Below are 26,543 nucleotides of genomic sequence, written 5' to 3'. Positions count from 1 at the left end.
CAGAGTCTCTTTCTCTCAAGAGTTTTAAGAGTCACATTTTCTATCTTCCACTGTTAAGAATAGCAAAAGTTTTGCCAGTAGCCAGTGGAGAAAAAGTAGTGAGCCATCAGGTGAGACTTCTGAGGACAGAAACAGCCCAGGTGTAGATATCTGGAAGAAAGGAGTGGTCTGCTCGTGAGTAATAGCAAACGACATTTTCATTCTGCCTTATGTAGGGGTTTTAACACTGAATTTAACCTTTTATTTCTGACTGAAAATGACACTAACAGCTTGCCACAGAAGAACCACATTCAAAAGCAAGGCACAGTGAGTAGTAAAATCATAAGCAAATTCTCTGCTCTAATCTGAGAGCAACTGTTGGGGCTTTAACCCTTTTCCTAATTTGTTACATTCATTAAGGACAAACACACAAAATACTTAGTGAAACATTGAACAGTCCCACAACACAGAATAGCCTGAACCCCAGATTCCTGTTACCAAAGTGAGGCTTAGATTAACCAAGGCTGTGAAAGGAAACAAAGCCTTAATTTATCTTAACAGGATGAGAACAGTTTGCTTCCCAGTTAAGTAAACAACAATGGGTTCTTTTTTAAAGTCCATGGAAGCAAAGTTAAAGGTGATTTTAATTCCTGTTAAAACAGCCAGACCTTTGGTTAAAAAAAAAAAAAAAGTCATCTGGTAGGATCAGTGTTTTCCCAGACCCATCATCATGTGTAATCATGTTTGTGGAAGAAAAATAACAAGTCCCCATACAGGCACAAGGGAAAAAGGTGTGGGGTGGGAGGGAGAGAAAGTTAGGAGATGGTAATGATGTGGGCCTACTCTATTTTGATCACAAAAAATAGATGACTAGCACTCTCTGCTTTGGAACCCCTGCAACTCACCTTCTATCCTGTCCAGCCACACTTTCACCTCCTGTGTCTGGCTTTTCTTTTAATTATAGAATCTATACAGAGTAAACTGACAGTAAACATACAGGTGTATTTAGCAGCCTCCACAGGGCTGTTTCTATACTCCTGAACCATAACACAATACTGCAGAACCCAACAGCTGTCAGTTGGCTCCATTCCCCCCTCCCCAACCCCACACTGGTCCCTTCTTGTGTCTCTCATGCCAAACTGGGTCTCATCTCATGGCAAAACTGTAGACTTGATAAATCTCATCAGGGAAGTTTTCCTGCCTCTCTTCAGCCAGGAGATTAAGACCTGCATGGCGGACAATCCTGCGTACCACCTCCTGGTCCCGGCACACACTGCTATCCACATCATCCATGATCACACCTTCCTGGGCCATGTTATCCTTGATGACAATGATGCCATTGGGCCGCAAGCCTGCCTTGCACCTTCGTAGGAATTCAGCAAGGTGCTGATCAGTAAGGTGACCTAGAGAAGACAGACAGGAATCAGAGGTGCAGAAAGCTGTTATACAACTCTCTACATAGTAGTAGCTCACTAGCAGACTTCCATTCTTACAGGCAGCCTACATGTGATCACAGAGAGGTGAGACAACGAGAATATGTTTAGCAATGTGAGGAACAGAACATAGGTTACTCACTTTACTGCTGGTGATAGCATGATTTCCTCTGGGGATGGGGCTAAGCTCATTCTCCCTTGTGGGGCTTGAGTCTAGTTGGGTGACTGTTTCTATTACTGTTAGAGGATGGTGGGCTGCCACTGAAGCAGAGTGCTCTATAATAGAAAAAGGGGCACTGCTAATGGCTCAAAAGCCATTCTCAAAGAAGACAATCATCTAATTACATAACAGAGCCACTGAGAGAGTACATGGACTTCCTCTTGAGTTTCAGCTCAGGGGTAAATGACATATTAAATAAACTGCAAGCAGTAGGTACAAAGGATTATCAAAGCTGTTTGTGGCCTATAAAATAGCCCCAGAGAAATGAAAAACCATCTCTCTCAGGATAGGACTAGAAGCTTAGGGCTTTAAACTTCACCTCGGTTAGTCTATCCAATATGGAGTATATTACTTCCCTATTACAACTAGTACCTGTCAAAATCTGTTTCTGATAATTAAAAAAATGTTACAGGTTAAAATAATCTCACCAAATGAACTATATTAGATTAAATAACCAAGTCAGTCTCCATCAAGAGACCCTCTCTGGGATAGGGGTGTTGCTAGAACGATGAAAGCAATGTTTCCAGTACTGTACTGGGATACCACAGCAGAAACAGAAAATGAGATCAAAGAACATCCTTCAAACTAGAAGGAATATAACTGCCTGGATGGCATTTCCTTCCCACCCCAATGCAAAAGAAACCAGAGTAAGGATGACAGTCCTTACCTATAACCCACTGGATCCAAATGACATCATAGGAGTTTGGCTCTGGACTGAAATCCTGCAGACCACAACAGAAATAGTTCCTCACCCTCCTGCCCTCCTCACCCAGGTAGGTTTTGGCCTTAATCAGGAAATCCTCAGTAACATCAACCATATCCACTACTTTGAAGAGTGGGAGGAGCAGCCTTTTGGTGATTCGGCCAATGCCAGCTCCACAGTCCAAAGCACAGTTAGTTCCTGTTCTATTTGGACCTTCCTGAAAAGAAGGGGCATATGATTAGTAAGAAAGGACAATAAAACCTCAAAGACCCTTTCAAAACAAAGGGGGAAGATCCCGCTAAGCTAGGAATGAGGGACAAATTAGTACTAAAATAGTAAGCTGTCAGTACATCACTTGGCTGATAGTTAGAAGTACCTGTGGGATCTATTTATTCCTAGTTCCACCACTGTCTTGTTGTGGTAACCTGAGCACATATAATTCCTTTTTTTTGATGCTTCACTTTGTAAAATGAGACATGTTTCTCAGGGCAGTTATGAGGGTTAGCATATTAACATCTGTAAAAGTTTTCAATATGCAAAGTATGTCATCTGAGTCACTGTGTAGAAGTGGGTTTTCTACATGAACTTTGTGTTAATTAGATGAATATTATATGTAAGAACCTATGTGCTATCTGAATATTTCTGTGTCACAATCATGTAGAATTTTATTCCAATCATTTGACCATATGGGACAGCAGACTGCCAATAAAATATCTCATTATCTGATAAAGAGTCAAATAAAAGTACCCAATCACCTATGGGCATGGAGCTTGCTATTACCCTACCAACGAAAGAGATCAAACAAACTGGAAAATATGTGGATACATGGCCTACACAAAGAGATAGCAGTGAAAGCCTAGGGTATTAAGGATGAATGTGGTGGTTGTGGCATGTCACTAATTTTAGAGTCAAAAAAAGTGGAGGAAGGTGGCTTTTCTCAGCACTGAGTCTAGATCTGTCCCTGAAGTCCCTTTGTATTGCCATGGATTTGGAAGGATCCTGTGGCTTTCTTCATAGTCATCTACACAACTGACAAGACAGATGACTTTTATTTTGGGGGGATTGGAGGTAGCTGGAAGGAAATAGAAGAGTCTATAAGCATTGAACATAAAAAAGGGAGCTGGTCTGAGCTGCAACACATTAGAGCAGCCGCTTCATGATATTCCCATTCAAGTCACGTTGTACCATGATAGCCAATAAGGTTTCCACCCCACTCCTGCCTGTAGAGCACCCCAGACCTGCCTACCCTCAAAAACCTCTGCAGGAACTTCTTGGAGCTGTTGATGTCGATGTTGGAGATATGGCCATACCCTCCAAGCATGCCGTCCACTGTGGGTGGGACATCTTTCCAGTACTTCTCTGCCTTCAAGTAGAATTGGCTCTCATCCTCCACAACCTCACTTGTCATGTTGCAACCAACTTGGGCTGTTTCCTGGACAGTAACACAATCAGCTATGGATCTTCCCTCCTCAAGAAAGAAGAAAAGAGCAACTTAGAACAGTAGGAGAGAATCACAAGGTTCTCTATTCTGCACTCACATAATTTACCCTTTAAAATGCAAGTACACACTATCTTCTGGATAATATTCCTCCGTAATAAAAAATTTCTACTCCTACTTACAGGAGAACAGGGTCTGACTGAGGGAGTATGAAAAGGTGAGCATTCCTTCTTCATTCTACTGATGAATGTCTGGAATTGGACAAAAATATTCAAAATAACATTTTTGGATAGAAGATGGAATTAAAAAGGATGTCATGCTAGCAGCACAGCACTGGGGGAAAATAACAATCATGGTACACATGAAGACAAACTTAACTTCTAATTATGGCACAGGCTTAAAGTTCATAGAAAGTTTTAAATATTTATGCCCTGGCCACAACAGGGAGAGAAGGAAATAGAAGGCTCACATCCTATGTTTCTCTTTCACATGTACAGGTTATGAAGGTTACAGACCAAAAAGGATCTTAGGATCTTAAATTGGTGTGATGAAAAGAAACTCAAAGCTCATCTAAATCCAAACCTCTCATTTTCCAGATGAGGAAATCAAGACCCAGGGAGGCTAAGTTGCCAAAGTCTCCAACGAAGTGAATGTCAGAAGTAGAATCTGAACCTAGGTCCTTTGATTCCAAAGGACCTTCCACGGTAACACACATGGGCTCAACAATCTATTTCACTCACCTTTAAAGCACATGTATTTACTTTTGTTTAATCTCATAAAGGCTGCCCTGAACTAAGGAACTCCAGACACCCAATGGGTAAAGCATTTGACCACAATCATACACTAGTAAATACTGAAATACAGAACACTATTCTAGGTGCCTTAAAAGACTCTTAATATAAACTAGTCCCATCTCTCCTAACTAAGCTTTAGTCACAACTGCTTCCTGTACGTCTCTACCTGAAGGTTTCATAAGCAGTCTCAAACAGTACATCCAAAACAAATTTGCTTCTCTAAGCTTTCATTTCTGTTTTTAGTGTACCACCACTAATGAGCAAGCATCTTACTAAGCACCTACTATAGAACAGGCAAAGTGTTGTGCTCTGGAGACACAAATATGACAAAGTGAGACAAAACCTGTCCTCAGAGTTTACATTCCAATAAGGACTGAAACATGTTCACAGATATGTAAAAATAGGACATATATTAAAATAGATCAAACAATAATCGGAGGTACTAACAACTAAGGGAATTTAGGAAACACTTCTTGAAGCTGGATTGTCCTTGAGATGGAAACAGCTGAGGGGGAGGTAGTGACTCCAAGAGTCTGAAGTAACAAGGGAGAACATTCTAGTCATGAATAAACAGCCTGTGCAAAGGCATGGAAGTGAGCGATAAAATTTAATATTTACAAGAAATAGCAAGAATGGCAGTTTAGCTAGAGTGTAGAATGTGAGGAATATAATGTATAATCAATCTGGAACGGAAGTTTTTAATTTTTAAAACGGAAGTTTTTAAATTTTACCCTAAAGGTAATGGGAAGCCACTAAAAGGAGTATTAACCTGAGAGTTGTGTGAAAACTCTATTAGAGAGAGAAAGATAGGTTACAAGGTCGTTTAGGAAGCTATTGTAAGGGTCTCTAGGTGAAATGTAAAAAGGGATCAAACGGTGGTTTTGGTGGGGACAGAGAGAAGGGATGATAGGATATAAAAATTGAAGAGGCGGAATTGCAAAAATTGGCAACAGACTGGATTGGGGTAAGGGGTATGATATGAGTTAGAAATCAAAGCAGAGGCAACGTTGTCCTAATTAAACAGCCCAACTATTCACTCTCAGATCAACCTATTGTCAGTTGCCACTTTAACAGATTAACTTCTAGTAATTCCTTTTAGACCTATTGCTTCCCATCGGATCTTCCTTACCCAATCCAACTTCCACACAACTGTTAAACAATCTTCCTAAAGCACAGGATCTAACTGTGTCAATTCCCAGTTAACCAATCTCGAGCAGCTCCTTACTTGCATTAGCATAAAATACCAAGTATTCAGACTGGCATTTAAGCCTTTCGCATTCCGGGTCTGGGCTGTTTCTAGACTTATTTCACATTATTCCCCTTCATTTCTCTATTTTAGTCAAACCAGCCTATTCCTTGAACTCAACATTCAATTTCCCAGTCTGAGCTGCTGCAACGTTCCAAGGCTGGAATGTCACTCTCTTCACTTCCCAGAATCCTTAGCTTCTCCCAAAAAGGCTGCATAGGAAAACATTTCCTGATCCTACTACTTGCAAATGTGCCATCCCTCCTCAAATTAATTTTAGTCATTTGTGCACATACTACCATATTGTAACTCTCCAGTAGAATGTGAGATCTTTGAAGGCAGGGAGAGTTTTTCGTCTTGTCTTTGTGCCCCCAAAGCTGTGCAGTGTCTTAAACACAGCAACAGCTAAATCAATGTTTGAGTTTTACTGAAACATGCTATATCTTTAGGTAGCACTTCAAACTCAACATACTCCAAGTCCACCTCATCATTTCCCCTCAATATCTGCTCCTTCTGATTTCACTATGTTAATAGCCACATCATCATTTTCCCTATCACCAAAGCTCAACTCAGAGAAATTTTTGATTTTTTCCTCATTTTTATAGCCTGCCAAGCACTATCTACTTGTCTAAATCCACCCCCATGTCTTATATACATTGAGATTAATTTTTTATTCTTTTTATGCTTCCTTCCAATCTTTCATGTATGTTTTTTTAAACAGTATTTTATTTTTTCCAATTACAGTAAAGACAGTTTTTAACATTCATTTTTTATAAAATTTTGAGTTCCAAATTTTCACCTTCCCTCTTCCCTAAGATGGTAAGCAATTTGATATCAATTATATATGCGCAATCATGTAAAACATTTCCATATTAGTCGTGTTATGAAAGAAACAGAACAAAATGGGGAAAAAACCATGAAAAAGATAAAGTAAAAATAGTATTCTTTGATCTGCATTCAGACTCCACAGTTCTCTCTCTGGACATGGACAGCATTTTCCATCATGAATCTTTTGGAACTGTCTTGAATCATTGTAATGCTGAGAAGAGCAAGGTCAATCATAGCTGCTCATCACACAATGTTGCTGATATATGTATAGTTTTAAAAATGAAGTTGCAGTCACCACAGGAACAGAAATTATTTAACCCAGACTACAGCTTCCTGCTCTTAGGAAACTCAAGTCAAAGTAAATAGGGAGTCACGGTTTTGTGTGACATAGACAGAGCAAGGAGCCAGAACTGGTTTCTTTCTTTACCATGGACATAAACTTATAAAATAACTTGAAAACAAATACAGAAAAGTAGTGTTAAGTGTTTTGTTTTTGCACTGCATGTCAAATTGCGTGGATCAACCAGGTGATGACTATGAAATAGGCTGTAAATGTTATCCTGGGGTAAGTGTATAAATGGATTTGAATAAATTATGTTGAATACAGAACTACAACATATCTATGTCTTTCAACACATTATATTGCTGTAGGAGGGAGGGGAAGGGCAATGGAATAGTTAATAAAAGTTGTAACTCAGGATTTCAGTTGTCAAGTGGTGGGGGAGAAAAATGCACAAACTAACAACTGGGGATATAAAATTGGAAGACAGGCCATTATGTGACTGTGCTGAGTAACAGGCTGTGATGATCATGGATATAAATATATCCAACTGCCCCTTGTAATCCTATGTCAGAGTCCCTACCACTCATAAGTATATCCTGGCAAGGAGGCATTCTGCTCAGAATAGCTGAAAGAATCCTAGAACCTTTTCAGTGTCTTGAGGTATGTTATGGTAGGCTAAGAACACAGTAATCAGGCAACATCCAAAACAATGTCACTTCACTCCCTCAAAAGTTTCCATTCCTCAGGAGCTAACAGGAATGAGTAATGGCCCAGCTAATATTCACCTAATGGGGGCGGGGAGGGAGAGAGGAGCTGCTTCATCTGGTTGAGGTCTGAAGGTAGAAAAGCACCAGTAAAAGAACCAGAGTTCCCTTGAGGCAGGATGGAGCACATTGTGCTTTTAAAAACCTAAAACAGACGCACTCTACCTAATAATAATTAGTTCTGCAAAAATATGAATTTAAAGATCAGTTCAACATAAGCAGGAAGGGATCTTCCCTCTGCTGATTACCTTGAGTATCACTTGTTTGTACACAGTTGTCTCTCTCCATTAGACTACAAGTTCCTTGAGAGTAGGGACTGTATTTTGCCTTTCTTTGCATTCTCAGTGCTTAGCACAGTCCTTGGCACACAAGACAACACTTAAAAAATGTTTAATGACTTGACTAACCTTAGGGGTATTCTAGACTAGTGGTGTCAAAATGAAATAGAAAATGATCCCTACTGGTACAGATTAACTTAGGAAATCACAAATTAACATTTATCTAACGTTGTTATTTTATTTTTGTTAAAACATTTCCCAATTACATTTTAATCTGGTTCGGCTGCACTTCAAAAGTAGCCAGCAACTGGTCACAAGTTTGATACCTGTTCTAGACCAATCTCCCATTAAATCGATTAGGAAAATGAAATACAAAGAAGGTGAGTAGGATGTGTAAGTGGGATTTGAATCCAGTACTCCTTCTACCAGTACTACTACTACCAGGTTTTTGTAATATTTTCTTACAATGTGGTCATACTACATTAATGGTATTAATGTAAACCTATATTGGCAGGACAACATTACGGGGGAAGGGGTTGACTCTGCAGATAAAAATTCAACCATGTAAGGCGTATACTACAGGATATTCATAAAACAATTTTTGGGGGGCATGGTCAGTACTGCTTTACTTGCAGTAGGATTCTTGTCTACACTAGGTCCACCAATACATATATGATTTGATTGATAAAACATTTGATTAGTTTTGAGAAATACAACATGACATGTATCTGTTACAAAGAAATGGCTTTTAACAGAAACCATGTCACCTCTGATACTTGATAGAACTAAGCCTTGAATCAACCTGGACCCTGACTTAACTTGGCTTTCTAACATGAAGAAGTTTGCCTTCTCAATATGATGGCTAGGAACACCATCAAGGTCCAACATCAGCAAATAATCTACAGCTGAGGGGCATTTTATATCCTGCCAACCTGCTAGGGGCAACTCATGTTGCTACAGAAAATGAGGCATGAGAAACTATTACTGGTCATAAATACCAGCCTTAGAATGAAGAGATATGGGTTCTAGTCCCAGCTGTAACACTAACTGGGCAAATCATTCCACTTCTTTGCAGTTCAGTTTTCTGAGCTATAAAATGTGGATGCTACTACTTGTGCTCCTTGTATCATAGTGCTGTGAAGATCAAATGAGATAGTAATGTATGTACGATGATAGAGATGAAGCTATTACCATTTACCAAGGCACTCCTTTCTATCATCTCTCTGTGATATCAGAATCAGAAAAGTCACAGCCCAATGAGCCTAAGAAGGGTCTCTCTCATTTTATATAAAACACAGAGGCAGACTTTACCCACAGTGGTCACCAGGTGAATTAGTGGTGAAAACATTAACAGTATGTAGAGAAAGGAGGCTAGGTTTAGAGAAGACATGAGTTCAAATCCTATGTCTGACCCATGAGCAGATGCCTTCTCCTCTCTAGTTACATGGAGCTCATCTACTCCAATCCCCAAGGCCCACATATACCAATACACCAAGGCCCAGAGAGGTTAAGAAACTTGTCTAAGGCCCTTAAGGTAGCAAGTAAAAGTAAAGTCTTCTGACTTCAAATCCAGTGCTCTTCCCATTACATTTCTTCTGCAAGATAATATTTGTACAGGGTTGTCATAGGGAAAGAATTTTTGCGAACATTAAAGTGCTACCTTAGTATTAATACACAGGGTGGGCCCTGAATCCCTAGCCAGTGATATTTCCACCACGGCACAAGTAGACACTGTCTTTGAAATGATCCCTGCATTCGGCCAGAACAGTGATGTCAGGTTTGTCTCTAGCAGGGTACAAGGCCGGAACAAATCACCTTCAGACAAAATTCAGTCTTTAATGCGTGGCAAGGGTCAGGCAGGCCCCACTTCTTTGTCTGGGGGCAGAACGTGGGGGTTTGGGGGGCTACGTTCAACAGTGCCGCCTGGTCCGTTTGGGTTCCTTTCTGTAACCACTTCTCCTGGAGGCTGGCCCGATCCCAGGTAACGAGTCCTCATTCCTCTCCTCCATAACCCCAATGCCTCAGGGCCGGAAGGTCAAGTACCAGCCCCCCAAACTCCCGGCCGCAGGCGCCTCGGGCTTCGCACCAGCTCCCCCCATTAATGGGACAAAGTTGGGGGGTGGGTGTGAGCGTGGGGAGAGGAGGAGGAACGAGACTTAGCTGCCTGAGTCCAGCTAGCGGCGAGGAGGCCGAAGGCTGCAGGAGGCGAGAGGGGGCTGGGGGTGAACCTAAGGAGAGGCGGGTCTCTGCGGCACGCACTCTTCGTAGGGCGGGGGGGCACGTGGTTCCCAGAAACGCAGGGTCACGTAAACACCTATTCCCAGAGGGAGGGCGGGGGGCTGGCAGGAGGGTCGAAGGGTCACGCGGTCAGGCGGGGGCTCGCGCGCCGGGGGGGATGGGCTGGGGAAGCTGAGGCCGTTGGGAGGAAAACTTCCCCCCCCTCCACCCTCACCTGTCGCCGCCCTCACAAGGGCTCCCCCCACGCTACTCACCCTCGGACAGAGGGCGGTGAGACACCTAGGGCCGAGTGGGAGGGGGGGAGGGTGGCAAAGGCAGCGGCCGCAGCAGCCCAGGAAACCTCAACCTCAACACCGAGACTTCAGTTTGGCGTCCGTGGCCAGCCAGCGTGCGTTCCCTTTGTCCTAGCTACGTCACTTCCTTCCGCGGGGAGCGAGGGGGCGGGGCGAGAGCTGGCTCCGCCCCTAAGAGGGCGTGGTCCTTTCCGGGCACCGCCCACCCGATTGGCCCCGCCTTTCAACGGATGCCGCGTGTGCTGGGCGGGAGCGAGTCCTCCCCGTGTGCCGCCAGTCCAGGACGTTTTTTGCCACGTCTTAGGCTCGAAGGCCGCGGTGCGCAGTGGGCTGGCCAAGTGCACTAGTCCTTGTTCCGTGAGCCCGCCCAGCGGGTGCGCATCGTTTAGAAACGTACTGCCCGACCTTGTGCAGCGCACGAGCGGCCGCCGCCGGTGCGGAGTCCGAGCCGCGGTAACGAGTGCGTCACCGAACGGCGGAACCTTAGGGAGGATTCCGCGTGCACGTGAACGCTTCCCCCTCCCTGGCGGCCGCGGTGGCCCGGAAGTCCGGTGTTTGACCGGGAGCAGGTGCAGCACCTGAGCGGCTGCAGCACCAGGGAGGGCCGCAGGGTGGCAGCACGAGCCCGGGTCCTTGGCAGCCCGGGGTGAGGAGCGGCCACGTTTGCTTTGTCCAGTCGGCAGACTCTCCCACCCCTGGTGAGGCGGCACAGTGAGTGACCCGTTCTGGCCAGGCCCAGCGAGACAGGACCGGCCCAGAGGACTGGGCCCTGTGTCAAGCTGATGAAAGACAAGAGAATGGGGGAAATGTTCTCACTGCCCATAGAGCTGGGAAGAGGGGGTAACCAAGGGAGGGGGGCAAAATGTTGGGCAGGGATGGGAGGGAAGAGGAGCCGCTGTGGATCCTTAAAGGAACATATTTTGTCATGGCACCCTAAGCGGGCTTAGTTGGGATGGCCTTTGACTGGAGCTATTAACCATCGGGGTAGTTTTGTAATCCCACAGAACAGAAAAGCTTTGGGCCCCTGAGACAGCAACTGCAGCCAAGACCTAGAGAGGGCTTCGGTGTTGTGGGCGTTCAGATCCCCATGGGAGAGATGGGATCCGCTGCCTTCTGACCTCCCCCTTTAATCTAGCCTATCCCTTCAACATCCCATCTTCTTTTCCATCTCCCATCACCTGCTTTCTAATCCCTGCCTCCTCTTTCCCCCCACAGTCAACAACATGCATTTATTGAACCCTCACTATGTGCCAGGCTACGTAACCACCCTCCTAAGCCACCTGCATTCTGCCACCTACCCCTAGCCACTTCTCTGTTCCAGTTTCTATGTATCACCCTACCTCCTTCTCCCTCTAAACTCCCTCTACCCTGCCAGTTAAGTCTCCTTATTCTACCATAACCTTGCAGACTCCTAATTCTTTGCCTTATCTTTCTCCTGCACCAGTATCTCATAAATCTCAAGGGGGCACCATTGTATGGGCTATTGGTGCCCTCTGTCTTATCCATTGTTGGGCTGGCATAGCACAAAGGAAAAGACCTACTTCCCCTTCCCATAAATGTTAAGGTACAGAGGACACACTTGAATCCCACATTTCTCCCTCTCCCCCTGTTCTCTGTGAAAACGCCTTACAGCATTGACTGGCTTATTTCTCTGACCTCAGAAGTTCTGAGCTCCATATCTCCTTTGCTTTGGGGAAGCAAAATGACAGAGAACTCAGCCTTGCCAATTCCTGAGCCACCAGATGCTTAACCTGGTTATTGCATCTTCAGTCCCTTTAGCCCTCTTTGCTAGTGCTAACTGGTTTATGTGGACAGGCAAGGGTTCATGGGGCTTAATTCAGGTCAAAGTCCGCATACCCAACTGACACTAATTATTCAGAATTAATTTTAAAGCTCCAAATTGACTTGTCTTATCCATTCCCCAGCTCCGGAAGGCATTATACATGACCCAGTTTCCTTATCTGTAAAATTTGAACTGGATAAGTTCAATGGGTTGGATTAGGGGGTTGGGATGGGAAAGGTATTCCAGACAGCGAACAAAAGTGGAGAGGAAAGGCCAAGGCATACCTAATTATTAGTCTAGTTTGGTTGGAACGTAGGGCCCATATTAGAAAGCAGGTGAAGTTTGGCCAAAGAGAGGGTTGGTTGGGGCCAAACTTAGATGATTGTCCCAAATGCAGTGAGTGATGTTGTCTGATGAGTAGGGGGGTGCTTCAAGTCATAGAAAGGTGATCTTGCTAAAAGATAAATCTAACTGTGTGGCTACCACGGAGAGAAGAATAAAATCTAGTAAGTGTCTAATAACGGAATGACTGATACAGACTATCAAAACAATTCTTCCTGGTTCTTAGAAGGTCAGAGGGACTCAAGTCCTGTAGGGGCCCTGTCCTACCAGCCAAATGGTGGAACTGATGGGGGTCTTATAACACTCCAATCCACTTTCAGCCACCACCTTCACAGCTCTGCCATTTCCTAACTGGGTGACCTTGAGTAAATTGATCAACCTCTCTTGTCGTCAGTTTTCTCATCTGTAAAATGAATGAGTTAAACTAAAAGGTATCCAAAGTCCCTTCTGGCTCTAAACCTATGACCCTACAAACTTCTACCATTCTACAATAGCCCCTTACTCTGCAGGGATCTGGGCTAGTGCTGCCACCTTGTGGCCTAAACCTAGATTACACACAGTGGGGAAGATAACCTCTTACAGTCTAAGCTGTAAGAGCTGATAGCTCAATTTGGTGAGGGTATCTGATCTAGTACTGATCATCCTGGGGTGATGGATGAAGTCATTCTTGCCTTCTAGGGAGGGGAGGGTTATGAGTGGAAGAGTAGTGAATACCACTCTTAGGTGAATCACATGTGCACCATCCACATGTGTTTGAAGGCACCAGAGGGCTCCTTACTTCTCTTAGCCCCCAGCAAGCTTGTAATCTTGGGAACAAAAGCTAGGGAATGAGATGATGGGAAGTTCAGGACCACTGTGTGGCTTCTCCCATTTCTAACCTAAGGAAATCTGGGCAGAGGCCCAGGAAGATCAAATCTGAGTCATAAATCACTCCCTTCATCCCCGTGTGTGGTACCCTATGTCCTGAGGATGCAGAGAAAACTGGATACAGACCCTAACTCTTGGGAAGCTCCCCGTATGAGGGACAACAGACAGGAAGTCCAGAGGTGAAGAGATCTGAACACCTAGAGAGCAGTCTCCCTGGTGAGGCTGTATTGGGCTTAGCTTGACAGGCACTGAGGGATTATCCCATATGAAACAAAGTATAGTGCATTAACAGGGAAGCTCACACCCAGCAGGTGTATTCCCTTTAGAGGTAGGCTATGGGAAATAGTTTGTCACTTTTTCAATTAATTAACTAATGAGGAATACCCTCCCTATGGGCTTGTATGTAAGAGTACCTGTTGCCCACCCCACCAAGCAGAGCTGCTTCAGATGATTGGACCACAAGAAAACATCTAATGACCTGGGTTCCACATAGATCTAGGGGTAATGTGAAATATGGACTCTGAATCACTGGAGAATTATGGGGAACCCTACTGGCCCTGCCCCTACCTCATATCTGTGAAATTTCCTAGCACAGTCCAGCCCTCTCTATAAGGCATATATAATCGACTTTCCTATGAGCACATGGTTTATAGTAAAGAAAAATTGCAAAAAAAACCCCAGAGTGGAATGTTTGCCCTAACCATCTCCCAGCCTTCTTGTTGTACCTCTTGTTTGAGAAGCTTGGGGGACAGTCCTGCATACTTGCTTCTTTGTGTCCTGGAGATGGAAAAAAGGGATGGAAAGGGGGAAGAGGTCAGTATCCACTCACAGCTTCAGACCTAGACCTAGGACTTTAGATAGGATTACCAGGACATCATGGTAAGAAAGGTGGGCTCCCCTGGCCTCAGATCACTCCTGCTATCAGCTTCGTGAAAACTGACAGTGTCTAACCCCTCTGGACTCTGGATTTGGTTCACTGCTCCTGGTTAGACTGCTACCACAATTCTTGTCCTGATGCTGCAAGTAGAGATTCAGGTCATGGTCACAACTGCCTCCCTCAAACTGATCTCTGTTCTCCAAAGCTGATCTGGGTCACATCACACAGAAGTATAGGTCCCAGCCCAACAACCTGAGGACCTGAACCCCAAACTTGCATTTACGCACATAATGGGCAAACCCCTTGCAACATCTTACCCAGAAGAGGTAAGGCTTGGAATGAGCTCTCTAAAGTCTCTGAAAGGAAGAAAAGGAGAGAGGGAGGGAAGAAGGAAGGAAGGAAAAGAAAAGAGAAAAATGGTGAAGGAGACAGGACTGGCCCATCCCCAGAGCCCACAACTCAAACTCTTGAGTCTGCCTTCTTGTCTCCACCCTTATTGTCCGAGGCCTCTGTGAAGGGGGAAGAAGAAGCAAATACAAGCCTCCAAGTGAAGGAGAAAAGAAAATAAGTTCACATGAGACAGAGGTAGGACTGGTAGGGAGTGGTCCTGCAGCTGTGCCACCTGCACCAGGGGCCAGAGCAGAGTCCAGCACCAAAGGCACTCTGGTCTGGGCACCAGATACAGGGGCCAATGACCCCAGTGCTGAGAAGTCATCTCCCCTCTGTTCTCCTTCCATGTCCAGGCTGTTTCTAACTGAGCTCTCCCTGCCAGATGAGAGTATTACTTGTTAAATCCTTTAGGGGAGACTCCATAGCCTACCTGTTGCCTGTCTCAATGCCAAGTAAGCCTTCATGTAAATAAGTTCTGTCACAGCTTTAACTGAAGTCCCCCCTGCTAGAACTGTTGCCCCTTAGCCCACTCTTTATTCTCCTGATCACTTCTGGGCACTCTCTCCATATTTCTTTTCATCAAAAGTCCATGCTGTCTGTTTATAGTATTACCACTGTTTGTGGTCCTCCAGGACCTATTTCAGTCATCTCAGTTGACTCTAGGAAACATCGACACCTGACTCTTCATCCATTTTTTTTTTTTTTTTGCCATGTCTCTACTACCATCCTCAGCGATCCTATTCTACCATCCTCCAAGAGAGGCATTGCTAGGAGAAAGGGCAAAGTGTGGAGTCAGGAGACCTGGATTTGTACCTTAACTAGTAGTGTGATGATGGGCAAGTCACTTTCCTACTTTGTGCCTTGCTTTAAAATGGGAAAAATAATGCTTACATTGCCTACCACCTCGGGTTGTTGTGAGGAAAAGCATTTTGTAAACTTTAGCGCACTCCGTAAAGATGAATTGTTGTCATAACAGCATTGCCTAGAGGTTGGAGCAGGGATTCTTAACTTGGGGTCCAGTTGTGGACACATTTCATGAGTTATGTGAACCTGACTGGGGAAAAATAATATCTTTATTTTTACTAACCCTTTAATTGAAATTTAGCATTTGCTCCAATTATTTAAAAAGATCATTTTGAGAATTGTCATAATAGTTACCATTTATATAGTGCCTTAAGGTTTGCGAAGCACTTTACAAGTTGTATCTTATTTGATCCTCACAACAACCTTGCAAAGTAGGTGCTGTTATTATCCCCTCTTTACAGATGGGGAAAATGAGGCAAGCATAGGTTTAACAGAGGTGATTTGCCCAGGGTCACCTAGCTAGTAAGTGTCAGAGGATAGATTTGAAGTTGATTGTCCCTGACTCCAAATCTTGCACTCTATACTCTGCAATCCTGTCTCATATGAGGGTTTGTGGGGAGGAATGCCAGGAGACTGCCAGAGAAGCCCAAGAGACACACCTACCAAAAAAAAAAGATCAACCACTGGGTTAGAGGTCAGATCTTGGACTGAGGAAGATCTGAGTTCATATCTTGCCTTTAACACATACTAGCCATGTGATCTAATTTACAGTATTCCTAGATAAGAATCTAAGATTTACTTTGGTAGAAGGAGTTTCCACAATGATGAGCAGGCCAATTTCATAAAAACCTGTAAAGGCTTACACGAACTGATGCAAAGCAGTGGGCAGAATTAAGGGAATATTGTATACAGTAACAATATTGTACAATGGTCAGCAAAACAGTGATCCAAGACAGTTCCAAAGGACTCATGATGAAAAAAAGAACTGATGGAGATCAAAGGTTACTTTTTTTCACTTTTTCTCTTTTGGTCTATTTCTTCTTTCACATGACTAATATGGAAATATGCTTTACATAATTGCACATTTATAACCGGTATGAAATTGATTATTTTCTTGGGGAGGGGTGGAAGTGAGGGAAGAAGAAAATTTGAAACTCAACGTTAAAAAAAAAAGATATTAAAAATGACTAATTGGGAAAAAATAAAATACTATTAACAAGGAGTTTCCACACAGAGAATACCTTCCACTGATGAAATCACCAGTCCAGATCCCCCCTCAAATACCAGAAGCCATGGTGAGGTCCTAACAGGCACTACTGGCGTAAGCTTCCAAGGCCCCTGGCATCTTCTGATTTCCATCTTCACTCCTGTATTGGCCTTGGCCACAACCAGCAACTCATTATCAGGGGGCATTGCTCCACCTCTGAGCTTTCTAACTCAATCTTTATTATTTCCTCCATCACAGCCTCTTTCCATGCTACTTCTTCCAATCGCCAACGTCATACACACATACTCACTGAACCTATGCTTCCTCCCATGTGACTTCCAGTTACTAAGACCTTCGCATCTCACCCAGCCCATCAACCCTTTCTAGTGACTCTGGGCTTCCTGTACATCCTGAGGTCCAAGGTCAGCCCTGTCTCCACACTTGACCTACTTACATACTTACAAAGGATTCTGATCCCCAGCACTAAGTTACCTCCAAAAGGAGAGAGAATTCTGTTTTTCATACATCTAATGCAACAAGCATTCTTTGAGTACTTACTACTGTGCTAAGCACTGAGGGGAGATAACAAAGATCAAAGCACAGCCCCTGCCCTCATGAAGCTTGTGATCTAGTACATTGGAAACTCCCTTAGAAACCTCCAATTGACTGCGTATTTGTCAGAATTTCTTCCTTTGCCCTCAGAAGTCTGGTTGTCTTCAGCTCTGCCCTCTGAATTCTGCTGTTTTCCAGGTCACCAGTGTACCATCATGCATAAGCCCTGGTAGGGCATCATGGTTAGCTGTATTACACAGCAGTGATCATGACCTGATTTGTTTCCATATTTGGAAATCAAGAAAATCAACCAAGGAAACATTTCTTATGGTTGTTCAAAATTAGAAAAGAAAACCATAATAAAATGCAGGTAATAGAAAAGGTAAGAGAAATGTTCTCATGGGAAACGTCATTCACATAATAAGTTCAAAGTGCTTTTCATTTGAACTTTCCTCGGAGGTAGCAAGGTTGCCTAATGGCTAGAGCACTGGGCCTGGCATTAGGAAGAACTGAATTCAGATCTGGACTCAGACACTTACTACCTCTATGACCCTTAGCAAGTTATTGAATCTCTATCTGCCTCCATTTTCTCTATAATAAAATAGGGATTATAATAGCACCTACCTCACAAGGCTGTTCATATGATCAAATGAAATACTACTTCAACTCTTCCTGATCATATTTGAGGTTTTCTTGGCAAAGATACTGGAGTGGTTTGCCATTTCTTTCTCCAGCTCAGGTGGAGGGGGCAGCTAGGTGGTGCAGTGGATAGAGCACCAGTGCAGGTGTCAGGAGCATCTGAGTTCAAATCTCACCTCAGACACTTGACACTCACTAGCTGTGTGACCTTGGACAAGTCACTTAACCCCAATTGCTTTATCCTGGGTCATCTCCCTGATGTCACTGGATTCAGATGGCTTTGGAGGAGAAGTGAGGCTGGGTGACCTGCACAGCCCTCCCTCACTCAAAAGAAAGTCAAGTGCAAGTCATGTCATTATTTCTCTGATGTCATGGTCTTCTTCAGCAACAAAGGACAGACACATGCAATTACAGGTGAGAGACTGAAGCAAACAGGCCTAAATGACTTGCCCAGAGTCACACAGCTAGTAAGTGCCTGAGGCCAGATTTGAACTCAGGCAGATGAGTCTTCCTGACTCCAGGCCTGGCACTCTATCCATGGCTCCATCTAGCTGCATCCAAGATATTTGCAAAGTATTTAGTACAGTGCCTGATATTGTAGGTGCTTCATAAATGCTTATTACTATCCCATTCCGTACAATAACCCTTGTGAGGTAGTTACTGTGGGTATTATCCATGTTTTATGGATGAGGAAACTAAGGGTCAGAGATATTCTGATTTACAGCTATTGTACTAGAAGAAGGTTTTTGAATCCACAGCTTACTCCCACCAATTCCATCTTCCTATCTTCTATACTATACTGCTTTTCCTCAAATGAAAATGACATAATAGAAAAGGGGCATAATTTTGTCATGGATATCGCTTAGGGCCCCTGAAAGCTATACCCAGGTTCAAGGTCTTTTCTGGTTCAGCATGTATTCGAAACCATAGTGCACATGCCTCCAACTTTTATCCCCCCTATTAAAAGACCAAACCAGAGGACACATTAATTCAAAGCAAAGACATTTAGTTTTTTTAAATAGCAAGGTAAATAACAAGGAAAAATCATTCCACACATACTAGGCAAAATAACCTAAAGATTCCCATGTCCCTGGCAGGAAAGGGAATACTTGTAGCCTGCAACCTCATGCTCCTAGAGTTGTATCCTGGCTAGAATGTCTCTCTGCCGGCCAAGCTGCTGCTTCCTTCAGATCTGCTGATGCCCAGTGCTGAGCTGTCATGGTCTGATTCTCCACTTTGCTGCAGATAACATCTGCTTTTTTGTCTGACTGGGACCTGCTTCTCCACTAAGATGTTGCCGCCATCTGCTGCTTCTCTGCTGAATTGCAGCTGCTAGGTAGCTTGTTTCCCCCCACAGCAAGAATTTTACAGCTCTTTCATGAGCCTGCTTGTAGCTTCAAGAGGATTTCAATAATTCTTCTTCTTCTTCTTCTTCTTCTTCTTCTTCTTCTTCTTCTTCTTCTTCTTCTTCTTCTTCTTCTTCTTCTTCTTCTTCCTCACAGTTCCGCCTAGTCAGCACAAAAAAAGTCCATTGGGTTAGGTCACTTTTTTATTTTTATTTCTTTGCTTGGTCAGGAATTCTTTTAGTCCCAATAGATACTTAGTGGGCATGAGTAAATTCCTTTCAACTTCAAGCATATTCCTGAAAGCTTTCATCAGGGCCATACAGATTATTGTGGAACTTTAGTTAGAAATGCTAGAGAGGTAGGGTAGAGCTGACAACTTTTGTGTTGGATTCTTTCAGCTCTACTCAAATCACTTCCTAAAGAAAGAAACAGATTCCTTTACTAAAATCCCCTTCTGATACCTCAATGTATGTATTGTTCTCCTGGTTCTACTTACTTCCCTCTACAATAGTTTATACAGACATTCCTGTGTATTTTTGAATTCTTATTATTCATTGTTTCTTACAATTTGAAATTATTCCATTAATTCACATTCCAAAGTTTTTCCATTCATTACCCAAATGATTGACATACACTTGGTTTTCAGAGAAGCCCTGGATTCTGCAAGGCTAAGTTAGGGGAGCATGAGTTTTGGTAGGAGGACCAAGCGGGAAATGTTTGAGTACAGAGCCCACAATAGACTTTGTTTGCTGTCCAAGGATCAACCTGGTTGAATTTGGAATGGCTCCTCTCCTAGTTGACCGTCAACCACAGAAACTCACAAAGATGCTCTAAGTATGTGTTCATGGCCCTGTCTGCTGCTGATGGTGAATCATTCTTGCAAATAAAATAAATATCAATAAATTTATTGCATAGTATGCAAATCTTATGAGTGGTAATCTAAGAAGTGAGTTGGAGAAGCAAAATAAATCCTTAAATTGATAATTCAGACATGTGATTCTATACAGTGTTGTTAACCTTACTAAGAGATCTGAATGGTATTAAAATACTCTTCAATAATGTTTGCTGGCTTTTTTCAGTGTTTAAATATTTTGTATAGGCTACACTTCTTTGTAAATACTACTAAACTTAATATTTCTTATTTATTAAATGATTTTAGGTATCTTTAATAACAATAAATTTAATAATAAACAATTAATAATTAAAATTTCATAATAAACAATAAATTTATCTTTTAATAACAAGTAAAGATTATGAAGACTATTGGGAGTATTTTAAGACTGAGATAGATCAGTCAAATTGTTGCCAAATGTTTTTTTTCTTTTTTTATTTATTTTTAACATTCATTTAAAAAAATTTTTGAGTTCTAAATTCTCTTTCTCCCTATGTTTCCTCCCCAAGAAAGCAAGTTATATGATGCCCATTATACATGTGAAGTCAACTACGTTTTAAATCATTATCACAATGTATTGGTTCATAATAATAATACATATGTATTTATTAAATCAGTTTTAAAACAAAACATCTGAAACTTTTAGTATAACTCTATCATAGATAAAAGGACAGGTAGGTAGAAAGAGACACTTAATAGCTATGTGACCCTGGGCAAGTCATTTAACCTTGTTTGCCTCAGCTTCCTCATCTGTAAAATGAACTAGAGAAGGAAATGGCAAAACACTCCAATAGTTTTGACAAGAAAACCCCAAATGAGGTCTACTAGGTACTGAACATGTTAGAATCCACATGTAATGATTTTACTATAATCAATGAAGAGAACAGATTACTATAGAAACATTGGGAGACATGTTCCATTTCAAATATATTTCTTGTTTCCCTTCCAATTTAATTTACAAATGCTCCTGAAATGATTAGATTGAGGAGGCATCATGGTGCAATGGTAGTGGAAGAACAGTGGTCAGAAGACCTGAGTTCAAATTCTACCACTACTATCACTACCTATATGACCTGATTAATTTCTCTGGATCTCATTTTTCTCTACTGTAAAAAAAAAAAGGAGGCAGGACTTGATGGCTTCTAAGGTCTCTTCTAGCTCTAATTCCTATACACGAGAAAAGATTTTTATCTGAGCCCATAAATTGTAAGGATAATTCTTTTTTCATCTCTGGTAAATCATCTCTCCCAGGCACATAGCCTTAAAATACTGCACCTTAGGTGATCTCTTTCCCCTTTGCAAGGAGAAAGCACTCAGACTTACTAGTCCTACCTTCCCAGGAAGTGACACAATCCCCATTTGAATTATAGTATTAAACTGGTTAAGGTCCCCCTCTCACAAGGGGGGAGCACTTATTCTAAAGACTCAAGCAGCCCTTTCTTCCCACTGATTTATATAGTTCTTCAGACTTATGGTAGCACCCTGGTTGAGTTTCCCCAATTCCTCAGCCCTTAGAAGGGGGAAAGCATGTAGGGCTGTTAGAGAGTGAAACAAACTGTCCCAGTGATGAGTCCCACCTCTCTTAAGGTAATAGACAATCCTCAGGGTCTATAGCATCACCCTTGAGTAGAGAAACTTCTCAGCAAACACTCAAGGCTCCTCTGGAGGTAACCTCCTTCCCTTGGATATACGAGAGTCGTAACTATTACTAATGAGGGGCAAAGTCTTGGTTTACTCCTCTACAACACAGCTACACCTCCTAAGTGCTTCTTAGCCCATCTCTCCTGGTCCTAATAAGCCTCTCCTTGGATCATGAATTTCTCTTCTCAGTAAATTGCTTAGTTTAGGCATTTGTTTTGTCCAAGTAATGGGTAGTGTATTCAGGACATTTGCTTTTCCAGAAATTCCTTGCAGCTACACTGGCTCTATCTATTGCTATCTCTGGAGCTACATGGTTCCCTGATTGACCTGGTTTCCTGGAGTGGCAGCGGGGCCCTCCAGGAGCTGTATCTGCCTGACTTCTCTTTGGCTATCTTATTTCTTGTTCTCTCTATCTCTCTGTCTAGTCTCCCTTTTAAGGACCAAGTCCAAAGGCTTACCTCTGGTGCATGCCTAGTCATGACTCATTCAATCACCCTTAATGTAAACTCCCAAGGCAAAGTGAGCTCATACTTTAGTCAAGGCATCATCAATGCCAGAACAAAGTCTAAAATGTGGGAATGGTTATATGTTGTTTAGGGAGACAGTTTCAATACCAGAAGAAAAGTATTATCCTTTAATATCATAGACAGAAAGCTGTAAAGGACTTCAGGAGCCATCCCAGTTCCCAGTTCAACTCCTTCATTTTGGAGATGAAGAAATAAGACCTAGGGAACTTAACTGATGTATCCAAGGTCACCCAGGTAGGAAGATTCAGAATTGAGATTTAAACCAGGTCCTCTAACTCTAGAGCCACTGTTCTGTCCATTGTACCATTAATCTGGATCAGGCTTCTCCTGGGCAAATCTTCTAAATAAACTGTTCTTATTTTTCAAAGTCAATAGTTTATTTAAATAGGTCCAGTTGGAACTTTTGTAATTGTACACAGTGTGTTTTTCTTATTAATGAACAAACACTTAAAGGCTTACATTGGTGCCAGGCATTATACCAGGCACCGAGGATACAAATATAAAAGTGAAACAGTCCTTGCCTTCAAGGAGCATGCATTCTGCAAGGGGAAATAACATACACACATATGTATATACAAAATATATATCGAGTAAATATAGGGGGATGGATGAATAAATTGTGGAACAAGAATGTAATTGAATATTTTTGTGCTGTAAGAAATGATGAATAAGAAGAATTCAGAAAAACATGGGAAGACTTGATACAAAGTTGCTACAAAGTGAAGTATGCAGAACCAGAAAAATAATATGAGTTCAAGTACCAAGAGGTCACAGTCAAGGTCACATAAGATTTAGCATCTACCACCCTAAAGAAACAGAGACCATGGAATATGATATTCCAAAAGACCAAAAGAAAAAAAGGCTTACAACCAGGAGTGTGTTGTACAAGGAATAGCAGGGAGGCCAGTGTCACTAGGTAGTAGAATATGTGGAGGAGAGTAAGATGTAAGAAGAGAGAGAAGATAGGAAGGGGGCATGTTATAAAGGGCTTTAGAAGATAAACAGGATTGTGTATTTGTTACTGGAGACATAAGGAGCCACTAGAATTTATTGAATGGGGGTGAAGTAATCAGACCTGCACCTTAGGAAGATCAGCTTGACAGATGGAACAGAGTATGGATTGGATCAAGTGGGAGAGAGAATTGAGGCAGGGAGACCAAGCAGAAAGCTACTGCAATAGTCTAGGTGTGAGATTATGAGGGCCTGCACTAGGGTGGAAGCAGTGGCAGAGGAGAGAAGGGGTTTTATATGAGAGTTGTCTTGAAGGTAGAATTGACAGGACTTGGCAATTTATTGGATATGAGGGATAAGAGAGGGTGAAAAGTCAAGGATGACACCTAGGTTGTGAATCTTGGTGACTAGGAGGGTGATGGTACCTTCAATAGTAACAGGGAAGTTAGGAAGAGGGAAAGGGTTTAGGGGGGAAAGATAACGAATTCAGTTTTGAACATGTCAAATTTGAGGTATCTCTGGAACAACCAGTTCAAGATGCCTAATTGGCAATTGGAGATGCAAGATGAGGTCAGGAAAGAGGTTAGGACTAGTTAGGGAATGTCTGCATAGAGACTAAGTGATTTTATAATGATGAAGGGTTTGCATTCTAGTGGGGGAGGGGAGGATAATGCAAGTATCCCCTAAAAATTATGGCACCATTATAATTCAAATAAGAAAGAGTGACTAAAAGTGATGTTTGTTATGTTTTGATGATCTTAAGTAGGGGGGAAAGGATGCCCTAAGGAAGAAAAGTAAAGGAGGAATGGGTGTTAGAGGATTGGGGAGAAAACCTATTTCACACCATTAGGGAGTACAAATATAAGTCGACAGAAAGAAGAAAGGGATGAGCAGGTATCATTTGAACCTCCTTTTTTATCTGAACTGGTCAAGGGAAGATAGATTACATAAATAGAGCTTGGTGTATAATACATTCATTCAGTATAAAAGGAAAACAAGAGGAAATAGAAAAAAGGAAAAAGGGAGAAATAAGAGGTAAGGTAGATCTGGGAAGAGATTAGTCATAAGTGAAATAAACCCTAAATTTTGGGGTGATATCATGAAGAAGAGTTCAAAAGGAAAGAAAGGCAAGAAACTGTGATTGAGTTTTGGGTAAGAGGAAGACAAGAGGGGCAAGGGAGTGGAAGTTGTTCATATGGAGCATTGACCATCAGGGCTGAGCACACTCTTTCCCTGTTCCATGAGTCTCTTCTACGTAAAGAAGAGGTGGGGAGCAAACTGAGTAAGGAAAAAGCATAAGAAAATAGAATGGAGGGAAATACATAAAATTTTAAAGTTTTATGTAAACAATTTCATTGCATTTAAGGTTAGGAGGGAAGTAGTTAACTGGGAAAAATATTTTTGACAAGTTTTCTCTGATAAATATCTCATTTACAAGATACGTAAGGAACTGATTACAATTACAAGAATAAGAACCATTCCCCAATTGATGGACGTAGGATATGAAAAGTGAGTTTTAAAGTAAAGATGCCCAAGCTATGTATAACCATTTGAAGAAAATTCTCCAAATCATTACTAAATTAAAGAAATACAAATAAAGCAACTCTGAGATTCCACTTTATATCCATCATATTGACAAAGTTGACCAAAAAGAAAATTATAAATATTTGAGTGTCTGTGGGAAAATAGGCACACTAAATGAGCTGTTGGTGGGCTGTAGATTGGTACAGTCATTCTGGGGAGCAAATTGGAACTATGCTCAAATGTTATTGATCTATGTATACCCCTTCACCCAGCAATACCACTACTCATCCTATACCCCAAAGAAATAAAAAAAAAGACCAAAACGTCTTATATGTACAAAAATATTCATAGTAGTTCTTTTTGTGGTGGTAAAGAATTGGAAATTAAGGGGTTGTCCCTCAATTGAGAAATGGTTAAACTAATTATGGCATATGAATGTCATGGAATATTAACATGATATCAGAAATGAAATATTTTCAGAAACATGAGAAGACTTATATGGACTGATGCAGAGCAAAGCTAATAGCATCAGGAGAACAGTCTATACTATATTAAATTAAAAAACAGTTTTGGAAGACTTAAGAACTCTGATCAATCATGATTCCAGATAGCCAATGATAAAGCATATTCCCACCTTCTGACAGAAAGGGGATGCAGAATGAGATACACATTTTTAGACACACATAAATTCCAATATAGGAATTTATTTTTCTTGACTTATTTGTTAAAAAAAAAGGGGGGGGGTTCCGCTAGTAAGGTGGGAATGTAGGAAAGAGAAAGAAAAGTTTGATAATTAAAAAATATAAAATTGTACTTTAAAATATCTTCAGAACAACAACAAAGAAAATATATGCAATGTCTACAACAATATGAATGGAAAGAATTCCACCACCACCAAAAAAATCAACACTGAACGTGCCCCGGAAGGAGAGACACGAGAATCCTCATTGCTTCCTTCTTTACAGAAATGAGGTGCTGTAGGTATAGAACATGACATGTATCGTCAGACTTAGTTGATGTGCTAGTTACTTTTACTGAACTGATTCTCTTCCCTCTCTGTCTTTTCTATTCTTTTTTAATCACTTTTATTCTTAGATTGGTGGGGTTGACTCCATCCTTATCACTGTTTCAAAGCAATGTCTCCTCTGACTACTGCCCTCTCTCCCCTCAGCCCTATGTGCCATACTCACTTTGCCCTTGGGGTACTGAGGAGAGGGATGAATCACAATGAACCTGAACTTGCCCCTTCAGGCAACAGCAGAGGCGTCAGTCTGGAGGGCACAGAGCAGGGAAGATGTTCCTTGCCCAAGTGAAGTCCCTGGGTTAGAGGGGCCTCCTCACAGGATCTTCTCTGGGCCCCACCTACAGGGCCCAGAGGGTGAGTATGACCTGCTGAGCTAGCTCATAGAGGACAACAAGCTGGGGAGGGTGGGGTGTGAATTAGAGAGGAAGGGACAAATGGAGGAGTAGGAAAGGGAATAGAGGCAAAGAGGTAGAGAAGTCATAGAAACAAAGAGAACCTAGAGTCTGGAACTTGGAACCTTGAGATTGGAAAGGACCATTTAGGTCATCTTGTCCAATCTGCTCATTTTATAGAGGAGGAAATTGAAGGCCAATGGAGAAGTTATTTGCCTTGGGTTACTTAGTGGTCCAGCCAGGACTAGAATCCAAGCTTCTTGCATTCTAGTCTAGGGTTGCCTCTTT

The 26,543-nt window shown here is 42.2% G+C and overlaps 1 protein-coding gene across 10 annotated transcripts; it reads right to left on the bottom strand.

The window, feature by feature from the left end:
* Positions 1 to 212: 212 nt before the first annotated feature.
* NTMT1 (N-terminal Xaa-Pro-Lys N-methyltransferase 1) lies at positions 213 to 26,210 on the bottom strand. 10 transcript variants are annotated; one of them, XM_072632670.1, is made up of 6 exons: positions 10,459 to 10,991; positions 3,956 to 4,024; positions 3,582 to 3,803; positions 2,300 to 2,552; positions 1,555 to 1,688; positions 213 to 1,382 (listed from the first exon to the last, which is right to left on the bottom strand). In XM_072632670.1, the coding sequence occupies exons 2-6, from the start codon at positions 4,007 to 4,009 to the stop codon at positions 1,275 to 1,277; spliced, it is 771 nt and encodes a 256-aa protein (XP_072488771.1). In that variant the 5' UTR covers positions 4,010 to 4,024; positions 10,459 to 10,991; the 3' UTR covers positions 213 to 1,274. The 10 variants fall into 10 exon arrangements, with proteins under 10 accessions (XP_072488771.1, XP_072488770.1, XP_072488777.1 ...); XM_072632669.1 differs by lacking the exon at positions 1,555 to 1,688; XM_072632676.1 differs by lacking the exon at positions 3,956 to 4,024.
* Positions 26,211 to 26,543: the final 333 nt, after the last annotated feature.

Source organism: Notamacropus eugenii, chromosome 1 (genome assembly GCF_028372415.1).
Source record: "Notamacropus eugenii isolate mMacEug1 chromosome 1, mMacEug1.pri_v2, whole genome shotgun sequence".
Taxonomy (NCBI): domain Eukaryota; kingdom Metazoa; phylum Chordata; class Mammalia; order Diprotodontia; family Macropodidae; genus Notamacropus; species Notamacropus eugenii.
Note: the sequence above shows the minus strand (reverse complement) of the source record. Positions and strands in the feature narration are given on the sequence as shown.